We start from the raw sequence: 23,411 nt of genomic DNA on the forward strand, positions 1-23,411 counted from the left end.
TTAAATATTCTCATCTTGACATCTAACTTGCAGTGTTAACATTGAGATTTATGACGAGGTGAGGGTGAAAGACTGTCGTTACTAGAGATGCACCAATTCATGATTTCATGGTTTATATCACTTTTTTACAAGAAAATTGGCCTATTCCGATAATAATTACTATTGTAATTTAACAAATAATAATAATAATAATTAAAAAGTATCTGTGGATCCTTAAATTCAAGGCCTTAGATGTCTTAAATTTGCATTTCAAAGGTCTCAAAATGAAATTGAACTGACCTCATAAAGAAGATTTCGTTTCTGTTTTAAAAACTATGCCTATTTTCACTCAGAACGAAATAGATGGAACCCAATAAAATTAATACTTGTGGGAATTTCGCTAAAGTAAGCAGATTTTGTAGGGATTTACTCTATAATAGCTTTTAACAGCTTTCTCAACCTGTACATTAGCAAATAAAGAACTAGAAATGCACCGATCGACTGGCCAGGGGCCTGAATCTGTGGAGTTTTTGCATGACTGGCCTAAATGGTGAACGGTGTTTCTGCTGCATATTAATTATTATTAATATTAGTTATTGTTGTTTTTTTTACTCTTTCTATATATTATAAAGAGTGTTAAGCAGTGCTTAATTTGAGCTGGATCTTGCCAGATTCTGTTCCAGAAATTGTTAGATATGCATGTTTTGCGTTCCAGTATTATTTTAATGGATCCTGCTTTAACTTATGCATGGTAAATACTTACGTGTGTGGGCATGTATGTGTGTAGTGCTCTGTGTCTACAATAATAGGTAGTCTGCATGTTTGGAAAAGACAATGTCATTTCTATCCTTAATTTGTAGATATTCCTTTATGTATTCATTTATTTACTTCTTTGTGCAGACTGATTTGAGTGTTTTAATATTATTATGTAAAAGATATTCAGTGATTTTATTAATTTGCTCTTTGCTTGTACTGTGAAACATAATAGGCTCTTTATGATTATTTTGATGCTGTTTTGCTTTAATTAGTATTAGTCACACATGATGGTAGTCACCATGCGCAAGTTAAAGCAAAAGTCACATTTAACTATTGGCCTTCAACAATATTTTTAGCTAATCGGCTTTCTTATGGTTACTATCACTCTTATTGGTTGGTGATTATTGTTTCACACGCAAGGAGCAGCGACAATAAACAATGGCATAGTGGCCAGCCTATATAATATTTGTATTTTAAAAAATGTCAAAGAGGCAGTCACACATATTTTAATTTTTTAAAACAACGAGTAAATCTGATAATGAGCCTGATCATATGAGGTCTTGAGAAAATGAAACTGCACGAATGGATCAGGATAGTGGGAGACAAAAGCAAAGCGAGTCAAGTCAGCCAGAGAACATGACAGAAGAGCTAACTGTGGGCTCTTCTTGAAGATTAGACTGAGTGAGTCATTTATTTTTATTTTTTTCACTTGACACATAGTAGTGAAGTGAACTGAATAGTGATTGTTTATATGATTTACTTTTGTAGCTTACATGTTTTTATTATCCATGACTGACCTATATTGTTATATGCCACAATATAAAGACCATTCAGAAATGTGATGCTCCTTTTTTGCACCATTTAATGACGTCATGTTCCAGGAAAACTGAAATAGTTTGGCGGACATCAGTCAAAGTAATTTTTATTTCCTGGTTTTGTTTCGGGAATAATTAATTTACATATTAAACACTGGTGTTAAGGATGGTAATTAATTACGTGTGTTGTGTGCTTTTTATTTATTTATTTTATTTATGTATTTTTTTTGCAAATTTGGTAATAAAAAATTACTTAAGTTTCATTCTGTGTGTCTTAAAAAGTTTAAAATTTTGCTCTTAGAAACATGCAGATACTCTGATGAATTCTTTTATTGTATTGTTTATATATTATGATATATTGTAATATATATTGCAATATATTGTAATATATTGTTTTGCATACATCTACAAAACAAAAACAGTAAATAGGCTGAATAAAAATGCATAATTTTTAAATTTCTGTCTGTTTTAAGTTTTTGTCTATTTGTTGAACATGTAATTGTGCTTTGATCTAGTAATGTTTTCTTGTTTAGTTTTAGTATGTTTGTCATTAACTATTGTGTGAGGTTATGTGACTTTTGATATTAAAAATAGTGACGCATTAGTGTGGTTCAGGTTGTTTGATTAAGAACTGGTATGCTCGAAATATCACAAGCTGTGTGATTTTTTTAATTTATTTATTTATTTTTTTAATGATTGTTATTAATAATACATTTTGATACTTTTAGAGCTTTGCTGTTGCGTCCTTTACATTAGCTTTTTCCACACTTTCAACCATAAAACCATTGCAGTGCAGTTTGACACCAAATCCTGAAAGGAAATTGTCTATACAAAAATATAAATGAAGTAAACGTGTTTGTCGATAATATGTGTAGAGCAAGAAAAAGAGGGATGCACAATATATCTTTAGCGAAATCAGCCAATAAATGCTATTTTAATGTAATCGTTATCGGTTTCCTATTACAAAATTAGGCTGATAAGAAAACTCAGTCTATGAATAATAATAAGAAATAATAATAAGAATCACTAGACAGGCAGATAGCGTCACCGACTTTGATCCAGCTCCAATAATGATTTTAAACCCAGAAGATGAAATTAGCTTACAAAAACTTGAAACTTGGCAATTGAAAAGAATAGTTGTAATTATGAATGTATACCAATAAAAATAGACCCTTTACAGTTTTTAAATCTGTGCTTGTCTTATCAATATGGTCAAAAGTGACTGAATATTTTAAGTTTCTTTTATGGATTTGTGTTCTAAAATGAGTCTCTGCGTTAATTATGTTTAGACATCAACTCAGAAGTTAAGATTTTCTAATAAAATCAGTTATTCCATCTGTGTATTTGACATTTTTTGTCTTATTTATTAACTAACATAACTGTCTCCAAATCTGAAGTGTTAACGGTTATCGGTATCGGTAAAAAATAAAAAATAATGTCCGATTCTGATTTCAAGGTGAAAATTGTCCAGTTCCTCCAGTAAAAATATGATCAACACCACTACAGTGTACGTTCTCAGCAGAAGAGACCATTTCTACAAAGCTGTTGTCAGGAGAAAGATTAATTGTGTTTCCGCTCTTTGGAGTACCGCAGATTGGCCATTACAAAACAGTTTTTATCTCATTGGTTCAGGCAATGCCTTTCAACCCCTCTCTAAATGAAACCTTATTACTGTCCCCATGCCTCAACTCAATAAGTGACAGTTTCCTCACAAAACTGTTTTTTCTCCTCTCCTCCCCCTTCATAGGTGTCATTGCCCACACAACGAATTATGTCTGCGAAAGGAAAAGAGTGTCAAATGGCTCTCTTCTCCACTGTTTGCCATAATTTAGTTGACGTGTGATTAAAAATAATGCCCTCGCGTAGCACCGGCTTCCCCGAAGAGCTGGAAATTGGTTCTGAGTGGGCAGTGAAGAAGAACTTTATGTTCCCTGTTTCAAGGAGAGACGTTGCTAAAAGCCATAAAGGGATGAACACAAGAACAGACGTCCTGCCAGTGGGAAGGAAGATTTGTAGATATCCGTTGTTTAGGCTTATGTTTGTTTTTTAGGTGACAATGCCTGCCGGGTGAATTATGGTGGTTGTGGTACCCTGTGTTTGGCCGTCCCAGGAGGCCGAGTTTGCGCATGTGCTGACAACCAACACCTGGACAAGCACAATCTCACCTGCTCTGGTAGGCTTTTAATATCTTCTCAAAAAAAAGTACATGAATTGCAAGCCTGTGGAGGACAACACTGCTTTTCTTACTCAGATTTTTTGTCTTGTTTCTAGTCTGATTATCAAGTATTTTCTAGACAAGCGAAACTTATTGTCTATCTTGACTTAAAAAATAATATGGCAAAATTAAGTTTGCTTAAAACTTAACAAGACAAAGAGAAACGAGACAAAATTCAATTTTTATTTTCAGCAAAGGAGTGCCAAAATTATAAAAGAAATTATATATATATATATATATATATATATATATATATATATATATATATATATATATATATATATATATATATATAAATATATATACACACACACAGTTTATTTATTTTTGATTAGCCCCCCTTTGTCTTATTTGTTTTATTTCAGCTAGAATAAAAGCAGTTTATAATTTTTTAAAAAACATTTTAAGGTCAAAATTATTAGCCCCCTTATGCTGTATTTTTTTCGATAGTCTACAGAACAAACCATCGTTATACAATAACTTGCCTAATTACCCTAACCTACCTAGTTAACCTAATTAATCTAGTTAAGCCTTTAAATGTCACTTTAAGCTGTATAGAAGTGTCTTGAAAAATATCTAGTAAAATATTATTTACTGTCATCAAGGCAAAGATAAAATATATTAGTTATTAGAAATGAGTTATTAAAACTATTATGAAATGTGTTGAAAAAAGTTTCTCTTCGTTAAACAGAAATTAAATAAACAGAAAACAGGGGGCTAATAATTCAGGGGGGCTAAGAATTCTTCAATTATATATATATATATTCTCGAGGTGCTGTCCGAAATAAAGGAGTGCAAAAGCGAAAGCCTTTTTTCTCCGTGCGTTTACCATGGTTAAATGAATGAATGAATTCTAGAAACTCATAGACTGCTAAAGATTTTGGAGAGAATGTGGAGACAACATTAAAAATAATAACATTTTTATTACTCATTTATGAAAAGAATTTATTTATTATTATTTTTTTTTAGACTTAATCAGACTTAATTTAGACTTTTTCTGATTCCAAAAATAACTACTCTTTCTCATCTCATGCGCACGGACCTGCTAGGACAACACTCGAATACGTCACATCCAGTCTGCCGATCGCATATGGTCTAGTCGCAATAGAGTTCAAATATTTTAACGGATCCGCAGCTCAATTCGAATCTGAATTTTCTGCATACTGAGATGATCGGAACTCGGCGCAGCTCCCGAACTACTCTCCATTGGAAATGAATGACTTCTGATCTGTCGTTTGTCGTGTGCAGTGGAAAGGTGGCTTGAGACCCACTTTATATGGAATATATATATCAGGCAGTGAAGATCACTGTTTTTTAAAGAAATCAGACCTTAAACATGGCAATTTTATAATGGAAAGACAGTTAACTGGAAGCGCTGAGGCTGGCTGGCTGAAATCAAAAGTCGGTGTGCATATATTCTATTGTATTTGTTGTTTTTAACAGTTGTTTGAACACCTAATTCATTGCTTAATTTAACGTTTCCATAAAAGTCATCAATCAATAAACAGAAAAACAAGATATTAAATTTAAGCAGCTTTAAAAATGTTTGTTTTTGTCTTGTCGTTCTGCCATAAAAAAGATAAAGCTATAACACACTGAAATAGCACAAGCATGATAACTCAAAAAGCAATGTTGCTTTATCTGTAGTCCGACTGGCTGTGATCTCCCTGAAGTTCTTCCCCTGCAGTTGAGTTGTTGTTGTATTGGTTGTGTTTTCCTCCTGAAGACTCTGCAGGTCAAGAAGAGCCCCAGCGGTGCAGAAGTGATGAGTTTCAGTGCAGGAACGGGCGCTGCATTCGAGTCAATTGGATTTGTGATGGAGATGATGACTGTTTAGATGGCAGCGATGAGGAGCCTCACATATGCTGTACGTACCTCGTTTTCCTCTGCTTGTTCTCGCTGACAGGGACATATAATCCCTGTTGAGTCTGCTTTACCAAACCGGCAAATCTCTGTAGCCTCAAGCTGTATCATCTAGCATGCACACAGTGTTATATATGGCTGTGATGTATCACTCGATACGGAATTTCCATTCTGTTCAGGTATTAGAGATGTCAGCCTTTTTATATTGGCCAGGTAACACGATGAACACTGCAGCAGTAGCACAATATTCATTCATTTCATACTTTTTTGAATTAGAAAAATAAGAAAATTTTTTAAAACACTTTAAACATAAATCAGGTGCATTATTATTATTATTATTATTATTATTATTATTATTATTATTATTATTATTATTATTATTATTATTATTATTATTATTATTATTATTATTTAAGACTATATTAGGACCGTTATGTCTTGATGTTTTTACATTTCTATTTAAAGAATAACTTTTTTACATAGAGTATGTGCAGATATTTTTTAATTTCATATTTGAAATAAAGGATGCTCTTAATATATTTTATTTTATATTTTGTTTTTATTTTTGTTTTTTATTTTGTATATTTTATTTTCATTTCTGTTTTTATTTTATTCATTTTTATTTTATATTCATTTCTGTTTTTGTTTTATTTTCATTTTATTTATTCTTTTTATTAAATTTTTTATTTTATTTTTATTTAGTTTTTTTACTGTCAGTTTTATTTTATTTTCATTTCTGTTTTTGTTTTATTTTCATTTTATTTATTCTTTTTATTAAATTTTTTATTTTATTTTTATTTAGTTTTTTTACTCTCAGTTTTATTTTATTTTCATTTCTGTTTTTGTTTTATTTTCATTTTATTTATTCTTTTTATTAAATTTTTTATTTTATTTTTATTTAGTTTTTTTACTCTCAGTTTTATTTTATTTTCATTTCTGTTTTTATTAAAAAAAATTTTTTTAATTATTTTCATTTCTTTTTATATTTTATTTTATATTTTATTTTATTATATTTTAAATTAATTAATTTTTTCTTTTATATTCATTTCTGTTTTTGTTTTATATTCTTTATTTTCATTTTTATGAATTGTTATTTTATTATTTTATTTTATTTAGTTTTTTTATTTTAATTTTGTTTTAAATTTAATTTTTGTTTTTATAATTTTTTTATTGAAATTTTTATCGTATTGTCATTTCTGTTTTTATTTAATGTTTTATTTTATTATTTTCATTTTACATTCATTTGTGTTTTTGTTTTAGAAATTTTTATTTCATTTTTATTTTACTTTATATTTTAGTTTAGTTTTTTTATTTTCATTTGTTTATTTTATTGTATTTTACCCTAGTTTTTATTTTGTTTATATTTTATTTTGTTTTCAGTTTTTTTGTATTTTTATTTTAATTTCTGTTTTTATTGTATTTTTTGTTTCATTTTCTGTTTTTATTTAGTTTTATTTTATTTCATTTTTTAAAAGAAGTGCGGTATGAAATGGGAAGGAGGCCAGTATCAGAACGTTCTCCTATGCTCGGCACAATCAGCTCATAAGCGAATCAATAAGATAAGCACCATGTTAAAACGGACTCATTTTTCACTATGAGAAATACTTTAACGTGATGTTCTGCCAGAATTAATCAGAATTGCAAAATCAATTTTCTGCTCTGCTGGGACATCCTATAGTTTAATGCGCCTGAAACTTTAATGCCTCGAACCTGTTTTTTCTTCTGTTTCTTGCGTTACTCATCATCGTCTGTTGGGGACGCGTCGAGTATCCTGGGTTATGAGTAATAGCAGCTTCTATTATTATATAAAGCAAATAGTAGAGGAAAACACAGGCGCTACTTTAAATAAACCCGGACGCCTAAGGGCAAACGCATATTTTGGAGATAAATGTGAAGCTCGCTCAGGAGAATAGATGAATAACACAATGAAAAGTGCTGTGTCAAAACAAATCTGGAGTATTATGCATATGAACTCACTTATATGTAGAGCAGGCTGTCGGGAGCAAAACAAAACATGTCAAAAAAAATGTCAAGCTTGCAAATGCGTGTTGCATTCTTAGATACAATATTTACTCTTCTTTTTTTTTTTTTAAAGGTGAGACACTGCAGTTTTTTCATGCTCATGTCAATTTTGATATTTTGAGCTTTTCATAAAATGTTTTTTTCAGTCTAATGTAAAGAAAACATTGTGTTTTTTTGTACTTCTAAATGTATTTTAATTAATTATTATTATTATTTACTTTTTTGTAATCACATTTGTATGAAGGGTTTAATAACAATATACACTACCTGACAAAAATGTTGTCGTTGATCCCAGTTGTAAGAGCAATAACGTCTAGTTAATAATCTGGAAAAGTGGCAGAAGGGAGATTCTTCCAATGAATCATCTGTTGAACTGCATCCCAATCATCACAAACACTGCAAAATCCAAGATTCTCACAGAAATTAGTCAAGTTTGGTGAAGTAAAAATCATGGTTTGAGGTTACATTTAGTACATTTAGATCTGCAGAGTGGATGGCAACATCAACAGCCTGAGTTATCAAGCCATTTGTGCTGCCCATTACATTACAAACCGCAGGAGAGGGCAATTTCTTCAGCGGAATAGCATCCCTTCTCATATTTCAGCCTCCACATCAAAGTTCCTAAAAGCAAAGAAGGTCAAGGTGTTCCAGGATTGGCCAGCCCAGTCACCAAAAATAAACATTATTGAGCATGTCTGGGGTAAGATGGAGAAGGCATTGAAGATTAATCCAAAGAATGTTGATGAACTATGGCAGTCCTACAAGAACACTTTCTTTGTCATTTCAGATGACTTAAAATAAAGTAATTTGAGTCATTGCAGAGAGGTATAGATGCAGTCATTCAAGCTCATGGGAGTCATACACAATGTTAATTATTTTTCTACTGCACCATGACTTTATATTCTATACTGTACATTATTTCTGTTAAGTGACAAGACTTTTGTCTAAGCAAAGTCAAACCTTACTGTCCTAATTAAATAATTTAAAATCAAGGCATGATCATATTTTATTTTGGTAAAATAAGCGTATTCAAGAGGCCTTTGCCTTTCATATAAGTCACTTCTGATACCAAATGATCAACTAGAAGTCAAGTTATTATTTGTTGCTCTTAAAACTGCTATCGACAACAAGACAGGCAGCTTATATGTAATATTTATTTTTATTTATTTTTTTTCTTAGCCACTTTGCAGGTTTTACAGAGGGTTATGTTAATACATAATGTGCCTAAATATGTAAAAAAAAAAAAGTTATATGAAAAAAAATTAAATAATGTATAATGTAAAATTAAATAATGTATATATTTTTTATGTTTACAGTATTTACTTAATTATGGTGTAAAAAAGTAATTACCTATATACAGCATTTTGAACCAGACTTTATTCTATTCTAATTCTATATGAATTGTTTATAAAATATTGCTTATTTAATGAAATAATGCCTAATTATTATATTTAAATGACATTAATACAAGCATATATCATTTAAAGTACAACTTAATAATATAAATAATGTTTACAGTTCTTAATGTGATCTGTTAGGAAGTATCCCTTGAAGAAAACATTGCAGTGAACATGTTGTTTGTGTTGTTTTTTCCAGCTAACCACAGTTGTCCAATTGACCAGTTCAAGTGTCCCAGTAACCGCTGTATTCCCAAGAGATGGCTTTGTGATGGAGCTGATGACTGTGGAGATAATGAAGATGAGTCCAATAAAACATGTTCAGGTACAGCTCTACTCCCTCATACAGATTCATTCTCTAGTATAAAGCAGTAGTACAGCCGGGCTGTTTTACTTATTAATTTAACTTACTTATGTATAAAAATATATATTCATTTATTTATTTATTTATTTATTTGTCTACTTATCCATTCATCCGTCCATTAATTTATCCATCCACCCATCCATACATCCATCCATTTATCTGTTTTAGGATTTTGCCAAATGGTTAGCATTTTTATTTATTTATTTATTTATTTATTTATTTATTTATTTATTTATTTATTTATTTATTTATTTATTTATTTATTTATTCATTTATTAAGTTAGTTAGTTAGTTAACATTGACAAAAAAATGAGTGAATTTTGGTATTGCATTATGTTCAGTTATTATTTTACTGTTTTCAATATTATTCTGTATCATTAATTTAAAATAATATCCCTGACTCAGAAACAGCAGAAGCAAATGTAGCAAAAAAGTACCTTTTATGAGTTTTAACTTTTAGGTGGATTGTCCAAAGAATACCTTCTTTCACATTAAAATTGTATATAAAAAATGTAATATAATGATAATAATGATATAAATGTCACAACCTTAGTCACGTGACCTGTGTTTCGAATGAACTAAATAATGTGACCTGGGTGTTTCGAATCAACTTAATCATGTGACCTGGGTGTTTCAGATCATCCTTTGGTGCAAGTGTTAAAAAAACTTATGCTTCGAGATCTCGACACTGTGTCGAAACATCAGTTTCACGTCAGCCATCCCTTTACCCATCATTAGCTCACTGTCCTGACATTTTGCCTGCCTTGTTTTTGTAAACATCGTTTACATAAATGCTGCACGTGGATTACAACCTCTGTTGTCATGCCCGTCTCATTACAACCAAGAGCAATCAGAAGTACCCAAAGCTTGCAAGCAACTAGCATATTCAAAATAAACTTATGCACAGTTACAATTTAGCATATGTTGAATGTCACATAATGACCTATAAAGGGAATACTGTTTCAGACAGTGTAAATATGGTTTTTATTATTGTGAAGGAAATTTGGTTCAAAGTGAATCTTAGACTGTCAGTTTCAAGTCAGATGCTGAGCGACTCTGACTGGCAGGGATATAAAAGAAAAACGATTTGCCATTTTCAAAAAGGGGAGGAGCTACTCTATATATAACCTACCTTTTCTTTCAGTCAAAATTATGTCATTGGACAATATTCAGAGCATTTCAGAGCACAGATATCCTTAGTGAAGTTCATATTATGTGAAGTGAACTTTCTTGCCACAGATTGTCAAGATATTTTTGCCTCCCTTTTACAAACGTGAGTAACACCTGGCCTATTTCCAGGAGTTAGCACTTATTCGGTAGTTTAAGTGCTGTACGATCAATGGAAGGGAAGAACAGATGTGATAAATGCTGTCAACAGTCTGACGGGCCTCTGATAAAGCTGACCTTTCAGCTGTTGGTCTTTGTTGACTCTGCAGACGCTGTTCGAGCAAAGCGATGGGGAACACGAGCGATTACACTGAATCAGTGAGAAGCTCAAATCGACAGCAGATGTTAAAGATGTTTAATATTTGATGATTCAAGATGATCTGAAGCTGAGGATTGCTTGAATTGGCTTGAAAACTGTCTCTGGTGCATCAATGCAATTTTGATTAGTAGGCGCTGAATTAAGTGATTGGCTTTTGGTGGAGATGAATCCTGGAATCACACATCGGACTGAACCAGACCAAAGAAATTAGTTGAAGTCTTGGATTACCTCTTATGTTTGTGTGGACAAAATATGGACATTAGTAACTAGTGCAATGTTAACTTTCTTGGTTGGTTGGTTGAATGTTATGTTGAATTGGTTGGTATGTTTGATTGGTTGGTTGGTTGGTAGGGTGTTTGGTTGATATGCTTTATTGGTTGGTTGGTTGATATGATTGATTGTTTGGTTGGTCGGTTGATATGATTGATTGGTTGGTTGGTTGGTTGGTTGATATGATATGATTGATTGGTTGGTTGAAAGGATTGATTGGTTGGTTGGTTGGTTGGTTGGTATGAATTTTTGATTGATTGGTTGGTATGATTGATTGGTTGGTTGGTTGGTTGGTATGATTGGTATGATTGGTTGGTTGGTTGATATGATTGGTTGGTAAGTTGGTTGAATGATATGTTGAATTGGTTGGTATGTTTGATTGGTCGGTTGGTTGAGTGTTTGGTTGAAATGCTTGATTGGTTGGTTGAAATGATTGATTGGTTGGTTGGTTGATATGATTGATTGGCTGGTTGGTTGAAATGATTGATTGGTTAATTGGCTGGCTGGTTGGTTGTTTGGTTGGTTGATATGATTGATTGGTTGGTTGGTTGGTTGGTATGATTGGTTGGTTGGTTGGTTGGTTGGTTGGTTAGTTGGTATGATTGATTGGTTGGTTGATAGGATTGGTTGGTTGGTTGGTTGGCTGGTTGAATGATATGTTGAATTGGTTGGTATGTTTGGTTGGTTGGTTGGTTGGTTGGTTGGTTGGTTTTGTGTTTGGCTGAAATGATTGATTGGTTGTTTGGTTGATATGATTGAAAGGTTGGTTGGTTGATATGATCGATTGGTTGGTTGGTTGATATGATTGTTTAGTTGATTGGTTGATTGATTGATTAAATGATATGATATGATTGATTGATTGATTGATTGATTGATTGATTGATTGATTGATTGATTGAGTGAGTGAGTGATTTACTAGAACTAGAATGCTTGATTTACTAGAACTAGAATCAAACCAGTTTTAATTTGAAAGACAACTTTTTCATATACTGTTGATGATTTTATTTTGATGTGTTTATTTTTTGTGTTATGATTTATATTCTTAAAATAAAATTGATGTGTTTATAAAATCTGAATACAATTTATGTAGTAGTAATGGTCAATGTAATTTAATATTTTCCTTTCTTTTGGTTTGATCTGTAAGTGTATTGTTATCCATTTTAATGTAGTTGTTTAGTCTTTTATTATGGATTTTTACTTATTCTATTGAATTTGTTGTATTATATATTTTTTTATTTATTATTTTGTAACAGTATCACTTGAGTACAGATTTTCAGTGCTTATTCCACCTCTGCTATTTACTACATATTCTATTATATTCTGTTAACTAAAACCTCTTTCATACTCATAAGTTTGCCATTGGAATCAGAATGTTTGTTCAGTTGTTTGTTTGTTATTTTATTTGTTCATTCATTCATTAAAACATTAAAATAAAAAAATAAAAAAATTAATAATATTGCAAAGAAAAAAAAGCAGGATTTCTAGTCATTTCATTTTATTTTATTTTATTTATTTTTTTGGACTTTGCCTAATGGTTAGCATAGGGAATGTATTTATTTATTTATTTATTGACTTATTTATTTGAATAGTTATATATGTATATAATAAATAATACTTAGTTTATTTTTAAGTCCTAAAATAATGTGTAATCATGAAATGGTTAAAAAATAGTAAGGTGTTTTGTTTGCTTACTAAATATTGCAAATAATCTGTTAATGTTTATTTATTTTTTCTTTGTATCTTCAGCTCAGCCATGTCGGGCTGGTCAGTTCACCTGTGGTAACGGCCGCTGTGTCCCAGAAGCCTGGCGCTGCGATCAGGACGATGATTGTGGAGACATGTCAGATGAGTCTACGTCCTGCTGTGAGTCACTGTCCTGCTAGATCATTGCTTTGACTATTATGACTATAATGTAACTGATGAATCTGTCAGCGCTGTCTACATGAACCCTTAACCTTACTACAAGCCTCTCTTCTTTCTTCCACCAACACCGTGCCAAATCTGGCCTCATTAGGTGCATTATATGCAACCAAGCAAATCAAAATCTAGGACTGAGACAAAGTCAATAATGTGCCCAGGATTGTTTTTGTGGACAGGTTACATTATAATGCAGTCAGTTCAGCTCTGAAATCACCGGCAATGCTTGCAAGTTCTGAAAGAAAAAGAGAGCGAGAGTTGTAAAATGTATTTTACAGCCCGCTATTATAGTATTCTTCCACTAACAGCTTTGCGTCAGTGTTTAGCACTGGGTGTAACAATAGAGTCCCTGAAACCAAAGATGAAATGTGCTTTGAAATGTGAATTTTTGTGAAACAATGTGTTGTTTGATGTAATCTCAAGTAAAGAATGAAAAGGGGGTTGGGACAGAGTAGCCCCTCTCTTATATAAAAAAAAAAAAAAAAACTTCCAATAGCGTTTTGTTTTTGCTCAGCTCTGTTGAGTTTAAGCGCATCAAATGAAAAGCAAATGAGAAGTGTTTTGAAGGGGGTGGGGCATAGATAAAAGAGAGCATTTGACTGGTCAAGATTTGATGAGAAATAGGTGACATGAAATAAAATGTTGGTCCACTTAGGCGGAAGTGATAAACTGTAAGCATGTTTATATCAATTTTATATCTTCTAAACGCAAATTTTGTCATTTATTTGTATTACACTAGCTTATATATATATATATATATATATATATATATATATATATATATATATATATATATATATATATATATATATATCATTGAAGACGACATACTTATTAGGGGTGTAATTATTTAATGTCCTCACAGTTCGGTATGTATCATGGTTTTACGGTCGTGGTGTCGGTACGGTACGTTATATACTATGTTTAGAAAAAACAAATGGCTACAGAAAAATTTAAAGAACAATACACATATTTAGTGGGTAACAAACACCTGACTATACAACACGCTTCACACATATGACTGTAGATTTGCATGTTCTCTCATTAATTAAATAAAAGTAGGGAATTTTGAAAATTATATGTTCAAATAAAATGATAAAAAAAGAGTAAAAGCTCAAATTTCCCCTTTTTCTATTTTACATCTTGACTCAATAGTCTCAACCAATTTTGCAGATAATAATTGTCAACACATCTTTAAAATTGAGCACTTTTAGAGTATTAATTACTTCTGTTTACATTATGCTTTCATTAAGGCAAATGCGCATTTTTAGGAACAATGATTCCAGAGCGCTCCATTATCAATTATCAGCACCATCGTAGTGAATAAAACTAAAGCAAAGTGAGAGCGTTTGGCTCTTCTTTCTTAATTCAGCAAGAAAAGTACATTGAGAGGAAAACTTTGTAGACATCGGGTAAACAGAATGAATATATAGTGGGAACGATCGGGTGCAAAATATTCCACAGCAGGACGGGGCTGAAGTAACAAACCTGCACAAACTTCTGGCTGTATGTCCGAGTCCATATGGGACACTTCTGGGTCTGGACACGGAACCTCGATACACCTGTTACTGACCACTGATCAAGGCTATCTTTGCAACGGCAACAAAAAAAAAAAACGCATTTGTTATTTTTTTGTGTCTCTAAGGCTACGTTCACACTGCGAGGCTTAGTGCTCAAATCTGAATTTTTTTAAATCAGATTTTTTTTTTTTTTGCATTGCTGTTCACACTGCCCTCATAAATGTGGCCAATATCAGATTTGCAGGGTGAACAAATCAAGGGTTAATGAGCAGACTGAACTGTGAAGGCGGAGTTGTTTTATCTCCGTTTAGTTGTTTTATCTCCGAGTTATTTAATTTTACTTTGTTATAAACAGCAGACACATACAGAAGCGGGGTTTCGAGCACCTGCCCTTTTTTCTTTCTGAGAGAAAGTTCGCCCTCCTTTGCACACGGATCCCCTATCCGCAACACGCACAACGCTTTTCAGCTTTGCGATCAACCCTCTGCCCCAATCGTTAACAAACAACAGTTTTGCCTTCAAAATCTTTTTCAAAATGAACAACCAACATTCTGTGGTAATCACCATGTGTGCCATTCTACTGTGATGCTGAGGAGTAGATGATGTTTGCAGCACAGAATGATGACGCATGTCGCTCAAAGATTATGTAAAAGTCACATGAAATCTGACATAACTGTCCACACTGCAGTCACATTGCAAAACATCAGATCTGTGTCTGATTTAAGACTACATATGAAAGTGGCACAGATCTGACCTGAAAAGATCAGATTCCATGCGGTTTGGGTTGTTCACACTGTCATCACCTGAGTCACATGTGGGCAAAAAAATCAGATTCGGGCCACGTTTGGCTGCAGTGTGAATGTAGCCTAAATTTACGTTAAGTTTCTAAAACACTCACCTGCACATTTGCGCTGTATCTCCTTCACTTGCCATTCTGAAACACAGAAACTCCACACACAGTGACACGCGAGAGAATGTGATGTCAACAACAGATTTAAATACTAAGAGGTGATTGGACAGGTCTTCGCAAGTGCAATGCATGTGAAAGGTAATTGGGAAGCGTACAAAAGCAGAACTTTTTTGCATTGTTGCAGTTGTTTTTATCACCAAACCAATATTAATAATGCATATTCTGAACTGCGGATCACAGGGCGCACCGAACCGTTGTAGGACAAGGGGACGACCTGATTTTTTACAGAGAACCGTTGCATACCTAATACTTATACTAACATCTAAAATATATTTTAAATATATTTGTGTAAAATATATTTTAATTTGACTGGACCTTGAAGTCTTAAGGTTATCTCTAAATTATTTTAGTTTTAATGGTATCACCATGCACTTCACTTTCTCATCAGACCAATCAAATGCTCACTGTCTGGCTTCACCTTCTACAAAGCAAGCTGATATTGGTCATTTATTCAGTGTAAATATGCTTTTGATTGGGGTGAATGAAGTCTGGATTTGCGTTAATGTTACACAAACTGTTCCATTGCGAACACACACATAAACAGTGGTGATATGTGTGAGTTGGCACTGACCACAAAACACATTAGACTCATTTGAATTCTGTATTTTAAAGCAGAGAACATGTTAGACAGACTATAATAGACTGTGTCTGTTATGAGTCAGACACTGCTTTCACTCAATGACTTTGATTGGTGGAGCTGTTACATCAACTAAACACCATTGGCTTTTTTTAAAGTGGTAGGAGCCATATTCCCCACCCTGTCTTCATGTTTCTGATGAAACTGCTTCACACATGTAACAAAGCTGCAGATTTCAAGGTTGCTTTAAGGAAATTTGTTCCATCATGTTCAGAGTCTACTCTTTCAGAAGCAGAAAATGAAATGGCGAAATTAACTTGGATGCAGGACCTTTAAGAGTGCGGTAGTAATGCAATCCAGTGATTCTCTAATGTTAAAAGCTCACTAAACCACATCCCAGACCCCGAAAGCAGGCGGAAGGAAATGACACAGGGCTTTGAAAGAAATGACCCAGGCAGGCTACACTGCGAACTCACACAGTGAAACGACTCTTCAGAACAGAGTGTGAATACTGGAGATGCTGGGTAAGACAGGTAGCCCTTTGAAAGGCTATTCTTACACGCAAGCTCAGCCAAAAACCATACCTTCGTCACCTTGGAAAGAAAGAAATACTGAATAAATGTAAAAGCTTAACAATAGATACAAAGAAAGTGTTTTAGGGAACTATTCGGATTGTTTCTCCTTTAAAAGCAGTGGGTGTGACTTATTCACTGCAGTTTGTTCATTCATTCGTCTCTCCATACATCCGTTTGTTTGTTTGTTTGTTTGTTTGTTTGTTTTATTTATTTGTTTGTTTGTTCATTCATTCGTTCCTTCCTTCCTTTCTTTCTTTGTTTGTTTGTTTGTTTGTCCATTTGTTCTTTCATTCAAATATTCTCAGAAAAAAAATGAAACTAAAGGTGCTTTCACACCTGTAGATTGATTGTTGTGTTCCGAAACAGGGATTACAAAAAATAACAGGTAAAACAAGACTGCTGCTTGGTCAGTTTTCCTAATGGATAAACAGCCTTCGTTAATAGTTCAGCATGTTTTTAATTTTGTATTCGACTAGGCATAGGATAACCATTTTCAAGGTATTAAAAAAATTAAATATATTGTGTTTAAAAGGGAAAAAAGTTTATATTTTTTTACTCAGATAATTAAAAATAATTTTAGAACAGTAACCAGGATATTTTTCATCATTCATTCATTTTCTTTTCAGCTGAGTCCCTTTATTAATCTGGGGTCACCACAGCAGAATGAACCGCCAACTTATCCAGCATTTGTTTTATGCAGCGGATGCCCTTCTAGCTGCAACCTATCACTGGGAAACACATACACACTTATTCGCACACGCATACACTACGGACAATTTAGCCTACCCAATTCACCTGTACCGCATGTCTTTGGACTGTGGGGGAAACCGGAGCACCCGGAGGAAAAACTCTACATAGAAAGGCCAACTGACCCAGCCGAGGCTCGAACCAGCGACCTTCTTGCTGTGAGGCAACAGCACTACCTACTGCGCCACTGCGTCGCCCCTGGGATATTTTTATCTAAGGTTATCATACCATCAGAATCTTATACTGGCCCATGCCTATATTTGACATGAAACGCACATTTACCAGTAGGAATGAAAACATCCCACCCTACTCATCATTCTCTCTTCATATAGCCATTCATGCCTAATATATAACCATAATACACTGTGATATAGCCTAGTTCATTGGATCGTATTGCTTTCTCACTACAATCAATCTGATCCAGGGTTCATTTCAATCTAGCAGGGAGCACCTCATTCAGACGATCTCTGACCAATTGTTTTGCCCCAGATCAGAGTGCGATTGCTGGACTTACATATGCCAAGTGAACAGCACTAACTAGGCAAATGCGGGTGCTTTCATACCTAGATGTTTGATTCGGAACCTGGTGCATTTTTAGAAACGATGGCGTGCGAAAGCAAATCGCAACAACAACAAAGATCAACATTGTAACAATTTTTGGGAACAAAAAAAAATAAATTATCTCTAGATGTGAAAGCACCACTAGGCAGAATGTGTTTGTATTTGTAGTGTTTATAATAATAATAATAATAATAATAATATTAGTAATAGTAAAAAGAAGAAGAAGACTATTATTAATGTTGTTGTTGTTTATTATTATTATTATTATTATTATTATTATTATTATTATTATTATTATTATTATTATTATTATTATTATTATTGTTATTATTATTGTTGTTGTTGTTGTTGTTGTTGTTGTTGTTATTACTATTATTATTATTGTTGTTGTTGTTATTAATATTATTATTGTTGTTGTTGTTGTTGTTGTTGTTATTATCATCAATTATTATTATTATTATTATTATTATTATTATTATTATTATTATTATTATTATTACAATATAATAAATTCTTATGACGCTCTGTTTCATGCCGCTTTTTGTCATACTCAAAATTACTCACATTTGTATGTTAGTTGGTAAACATCTATTCATCTATTTGTTTACTTAGGACGATTAAGACTAAAGTAATATAGCGTTGCTTCTGTTTAATAAGCCTCCTGCCATCTCTACCTCTTTATCATACCTACTCTGTTGACTCTGCAAAAAAATCATCAGCGAAGCTAAAGTAATGCATTGTTTCCCCCGGGGTCTCTTTACACTGAAATGTACATTAAAAGCACTGTGTAAATGCATCTTTTTATCATATATATAATTTCCACTTTCAGTACCGCTTCCCTTTTTATTCCCTCAAGCACAAAATTGAAATTCTGGCTCCTCTGCAATTTTTCTCTCATGCTATGCAGTAACAATATAACTTTCTGGGTTGTCTGTCACCAAATGCTTCAAATTGCTAAAAGTGGCATTGTGCTGGTTTCCCTCCGCTGTGTCTCGGTACACTCGTGCACAAACACTGGCAGTGTAAGCACTAATTAGTGTGCATGCCTGACTTCACTTAATCGTAATCAAGCTGGGCTGCAGACGTGGAGCTCCACTGCTTCTCACTACTGCACTGCGCACAACACACCTGAAACACACTGACGCTCAGCTTGCTCTCTACTAATTACCATTCTCAGCCTACTTCTACACGCTCGCTCAATTTCGCCTACTTACAATATTGGTATTACAATATTACTGGGGCAATTCGGTATTAGCTGGAAGAGTTCATCCACAAATTAATATTTTTTCCTCGTTTATTCATTTTATGTCATTTTGGCTGAACGTCTAAACTGCTCATATGCAATGGAAATGTATAGTTTACAATTAGTATAATAGTGGTATTATTAGTAGACGTTTTGATGTTGTATTATTTTTGGGCTTCTTTTTCTCAGTTTCTGCGTTCAGTCATTTATTTTTTTTCAATCATGCATGCATTCATTTAAGCATTCATTCATTCATTCATTCATTCATTCATTCATTCATTCATTCATTTATGTATTCATTAATGCGCTATTAGCTGGAAGAGTTTATCCACAAATCTTTTTATCATTTTGGCTGAATGCAAACAAGTCTAAACTGCTCTTGTGCACTTATAATTTATAGTTTACTACTGATATAATAGTATAAAAGTGATACGAGTATAATAGTGGTTTTATTAATAGACACTCCGATGTTATGTGTTATTTTTGGGGTTATTTTTCTTAGTTTCTGTCTTCATTCATTCATTCATTCATTCATTCATTCATTCATTCATTCATTCATTCATTCATTATTAGCTATTTGTTCATCCAAAATGTATATTTTATTCTCATTTTATTCATCTTTATATCATTTTGGCTGAATGCAATCAAGAATCTAAATTGCTAATATGCAATAAACATATATATTTTATTAGTCGTATAGTGTAATGGTGAAATTAGTGGTATTATTAATAGACATTTTGATGTTATGTGTTATTTTTGGGCTGCTTTTTCTCAGTTTCGGCGTTCATTAATACATTTTTTATGCGTTCATTTATCCATTCATTCATTCATTTATGCATTCATTAATGCGCTATTAGCTGAAAGAGTTTATCCACAAATGTATATTTTATTCTCATTTTCACCTTTATATCATTTCGGCTAAATGCAAACAAGTCTAAACTGCTCTTATGCACTGATAATTTATAGTTTACTACTGGTATAATAGTATAAAAGTGATATGAGTATAATAGTGGTATTATTAATAGACACTTTGATGTTATGTGTTATTTTTGGAGTTATTTTTTTTCATTCATTCATTATTAGCTATAAGAGTTCATCCACAATTTATATTTTATTCTCGTTTTTTCATCTTTATATCAATTTGGCTGAATGCAATCAAGTCTAAATTACTATTATGCAATGAACATACAGTTAGAATTGTTAGCCCTTCTTTTTCTTTTTACAATATTTCCTAATTGATTCGGTTTGATTTACTTCAGCTACAATAAAAGCAGTTATTAATTAAAAAAAGCATTTTTACCTCCTTTAAGCTTTTTTTTTTTTTTTTTGCAAACCATCATTGTACAATAACTTGCCTAATTACCATAACCTGCATAATTAACCTAATTAACCTAGTTAAACCTTTAAATGTCACTTTAAGCTGTATAGAAGTGTCTTGAAAAATATCTAGTCAAATATTATTTACTGTCATCATGGCAAAGATAAAATGAATCCATTATTAGAAATGAGTTATTAAAACTATTATGTTTATAAATGTGATGAAAAAAAATCTTCTCTCCATTAAAGAGAAATTGGGGAAAAATTAAACAGAGAGGCTAATAATTCAGGGGGGCTAATAATTCTGACTTCAACTGTATATACTTTTTTACTGGTATAGTTTAATGGTGAAATTAGTGGTATTATTAAGAGACGTTTTGGTGTTATGTGTTATTTCTGGGCTTCTTTTTTGCATTTTCTGTTCATTCATTCATTCATTCATTCATTCAATCATTCATTCATTCATTCATTCATTCACTATTAGCTGGAAGAGTTTATTCTCATTTATTCATCTTTGTCATTTTGGCTAAATGCAAACAAGTCTAAATTGTTCTTATTCAACGAAATGTATACTTTATTAGTGGTATAATAGTATAATTTTTGGACTTCTGTTTCTGTTCATTCATTTATTTCATTTCATGTCATTCATTTGTGTCATTCATTCATTAATTCGTTCATGTATTCACTATTAACTGGAGGAGTTCATCCACGAATTAATATTATATCCTGATTTTTTAATCTTTGTCATTTCTCATGTTGTCTCATGTCATTTTGGCTGAATTCAAACAAGTCTAAACTGTCCTCATGCAATAAAACAATACAGTCCACTATATATTTATAAGCTACAGAATGTACCTTTTTATGTTTCTTCAAAGTAACAATGCAAGGACAGGATAAGCTTCCCTTTTAAATGAGATTCAACGAGAACAAAACAGATATTTAATTCATTATTATCTATCCAATTCCACTTATCGTGTTTCGAATGCAGCTTAGAGTTCAAATTGCATGACACAACTAGGGATGCAACGATTAACCAATTTCGCTATTAACCGCGCTTTAATTTGGTCAATTAATTGTTAAGGCTTCTCGACACCGCATTTCTGCATGAAACAAAGCTGCTGCAACTAAGCAAAGGTATGCTAACTGTGTGCTAGTTTAATGTTTCAAGCTTGTACATCGAGACAAATATGCACGCACACTTGAATAACTTTGACTGAGGCTATTAACTTAGGGTCGTTTGCATATTGCTATATTGCTTTCATATTGCTAGCGCAAATTGGGATCAATCTGCACACCGCACATGAGCGTTAATCAATGTAATAATACACTGGATTATTATTAGTAGTAATATGTGTAATATTGATGTGTGTATATATATATATATATATATGGAATAAATGTGTTTATGATAGTGGCATTTATTAGACGTTTTGATGTTATGTATTATTTGGGGGTTCATTTTCACAGTTTCTGTAATCATTCATTCATTCATTCATTCATTCATAAAAATACTGTTTTAAAGTTTATTACACATAGATTTATGGATTTCGATATTCTGACAATTGTACAAACATTTCCAAACAAGGATGAATTATAAACAACAAAATCATAAGTCCAAGGCATTCGAAAAGTAAGGGAAAAAAATCAAATCTTTTCGAGTGCCTTGGACTTATGATTTTGTTGTTTATCTTTATGAATCCACACATTAACTACCCCTGAAGCACTATTATTTTGATTAAGGATGCATTAGAATCTAAAAGATATGAACTTGAACTGCCACTGTCTACTGCACAGATTGATACAGTGTGTTTTGTCTTCTTCTTAAAATCAGATTTCAGTGATGTTGTTAAACCTGATCTGTGAAAACAGGATGTTGAAAGTAGTAAATGTCAAAGTCAGGGGACTGGAACCCTCACTTGTGAAATTCAGAAGTGGGATTTACTGCTGTCAACAATAACAGCAACATGTTCTGGGAATAAACGTTGGAATAATACCTTATTTCGTTTTATTTGTGGACTCAACTGTAATCTTGACTTGTAACAGTCTTCTCCTAGATTAGCAACACCTCCAGTGATGTGCTTTCCAACAGATTCTGACTTCCTATTTGTGCCGGCCAGGGTTTTATTTGTGAGCGGAAAGAACAATTCCCTAAAAGTAATTTTGTCTGGGAAGCCCATGGGATCTGTTATTTCAGTTTACAGCTGTTGGTGTTTTGGAGATGCGACCCAATGGAGCACAAACCCATCTGAAAGCACTGAATGATGCCTACGCACATATTGAGGGAATCATTGCTTAATTTAGTATTAATTTTCAAGGTTTTAACCCAATTACTGTAATATGGCCATCGTATGATGACTGTTTAATTGAGCTATAATGAAGCAACCTACTGTAAATATTCTACATTTCTGAAGCGTATATTAGCATGCGTTTCCATAATTACTAGATTTATAATTCTGTAAATACAAAGAATGGCCATAGTTTTTATTCTAACTGTACCTAGTAAAAATTGTCACGTTATTTTAACAATCAAAACCTCTACTGTGATTTTAGAAGCTATTTCCCATAAAAATGTGTACTTCAATTTGTCTGACAAGTGAAAGAGCAACGTTATTACACTACAAATATTACACTCACCAACAGCATGGTTATATGAAACTAAGCTAGACAAGGAACAAATGCAACATGAGGGTATATATAACAAACACTAGTGCTGCATCTGAAATCATATAGGTCCATACTATATAGTATGCTAAAAACAGTATGCGAACCGAGTAGCATGTCCGAATTCATAGAATTCGAAAAACAGTAAACGAGAAG

General features: G+C 32.5%; 1 protein-coding gene across 1 annotated transcript in view; it reads left to right on the forward strand.

The window, feature by feature from the left end:
• The window catches only part of lrp1bb (low density lipoprotein receptor-related protein 1Bb), a 625,723-nt gene that overhangs the window by 328,244 nt on the left and 274,068 nt on the right, over positions 1-23,411 (forward strand). The window contains exons 15-18 of the mRNA XM_056465638.1: positions 3,601-3,723; positions 5,492-5,632; positions 9,247-9,372; positions 12,914-13,030. Of these exons, the coding sequence (XP_056321613.1) occupies positions 3,601-3,723; positions 5,492-5,632; positions 9,247-9,372; positions 12,914-13,030 (507 nt within the window). The remainder of the gene's footprint in view (positions 1-3,600; positions 3,724-5,491; positions 5,633-9,246; positions 9,373-12,913; positions 13,031-23,411) is intronic.

This window comes from Danio aesculapii, chromosome 9, assembly GCF_903798145.1.
Source record: "Danio aesculapii chromosome 9, fDanAes4.1, whole genome shotgun sequence".
Taxonomy (NCBI): domain Eukaryota; kingdom Metazoa; phylum Chordata; class Actinopteri; order Cypriniformes; family Danionidae; genus Danio; species Danio aesculapii.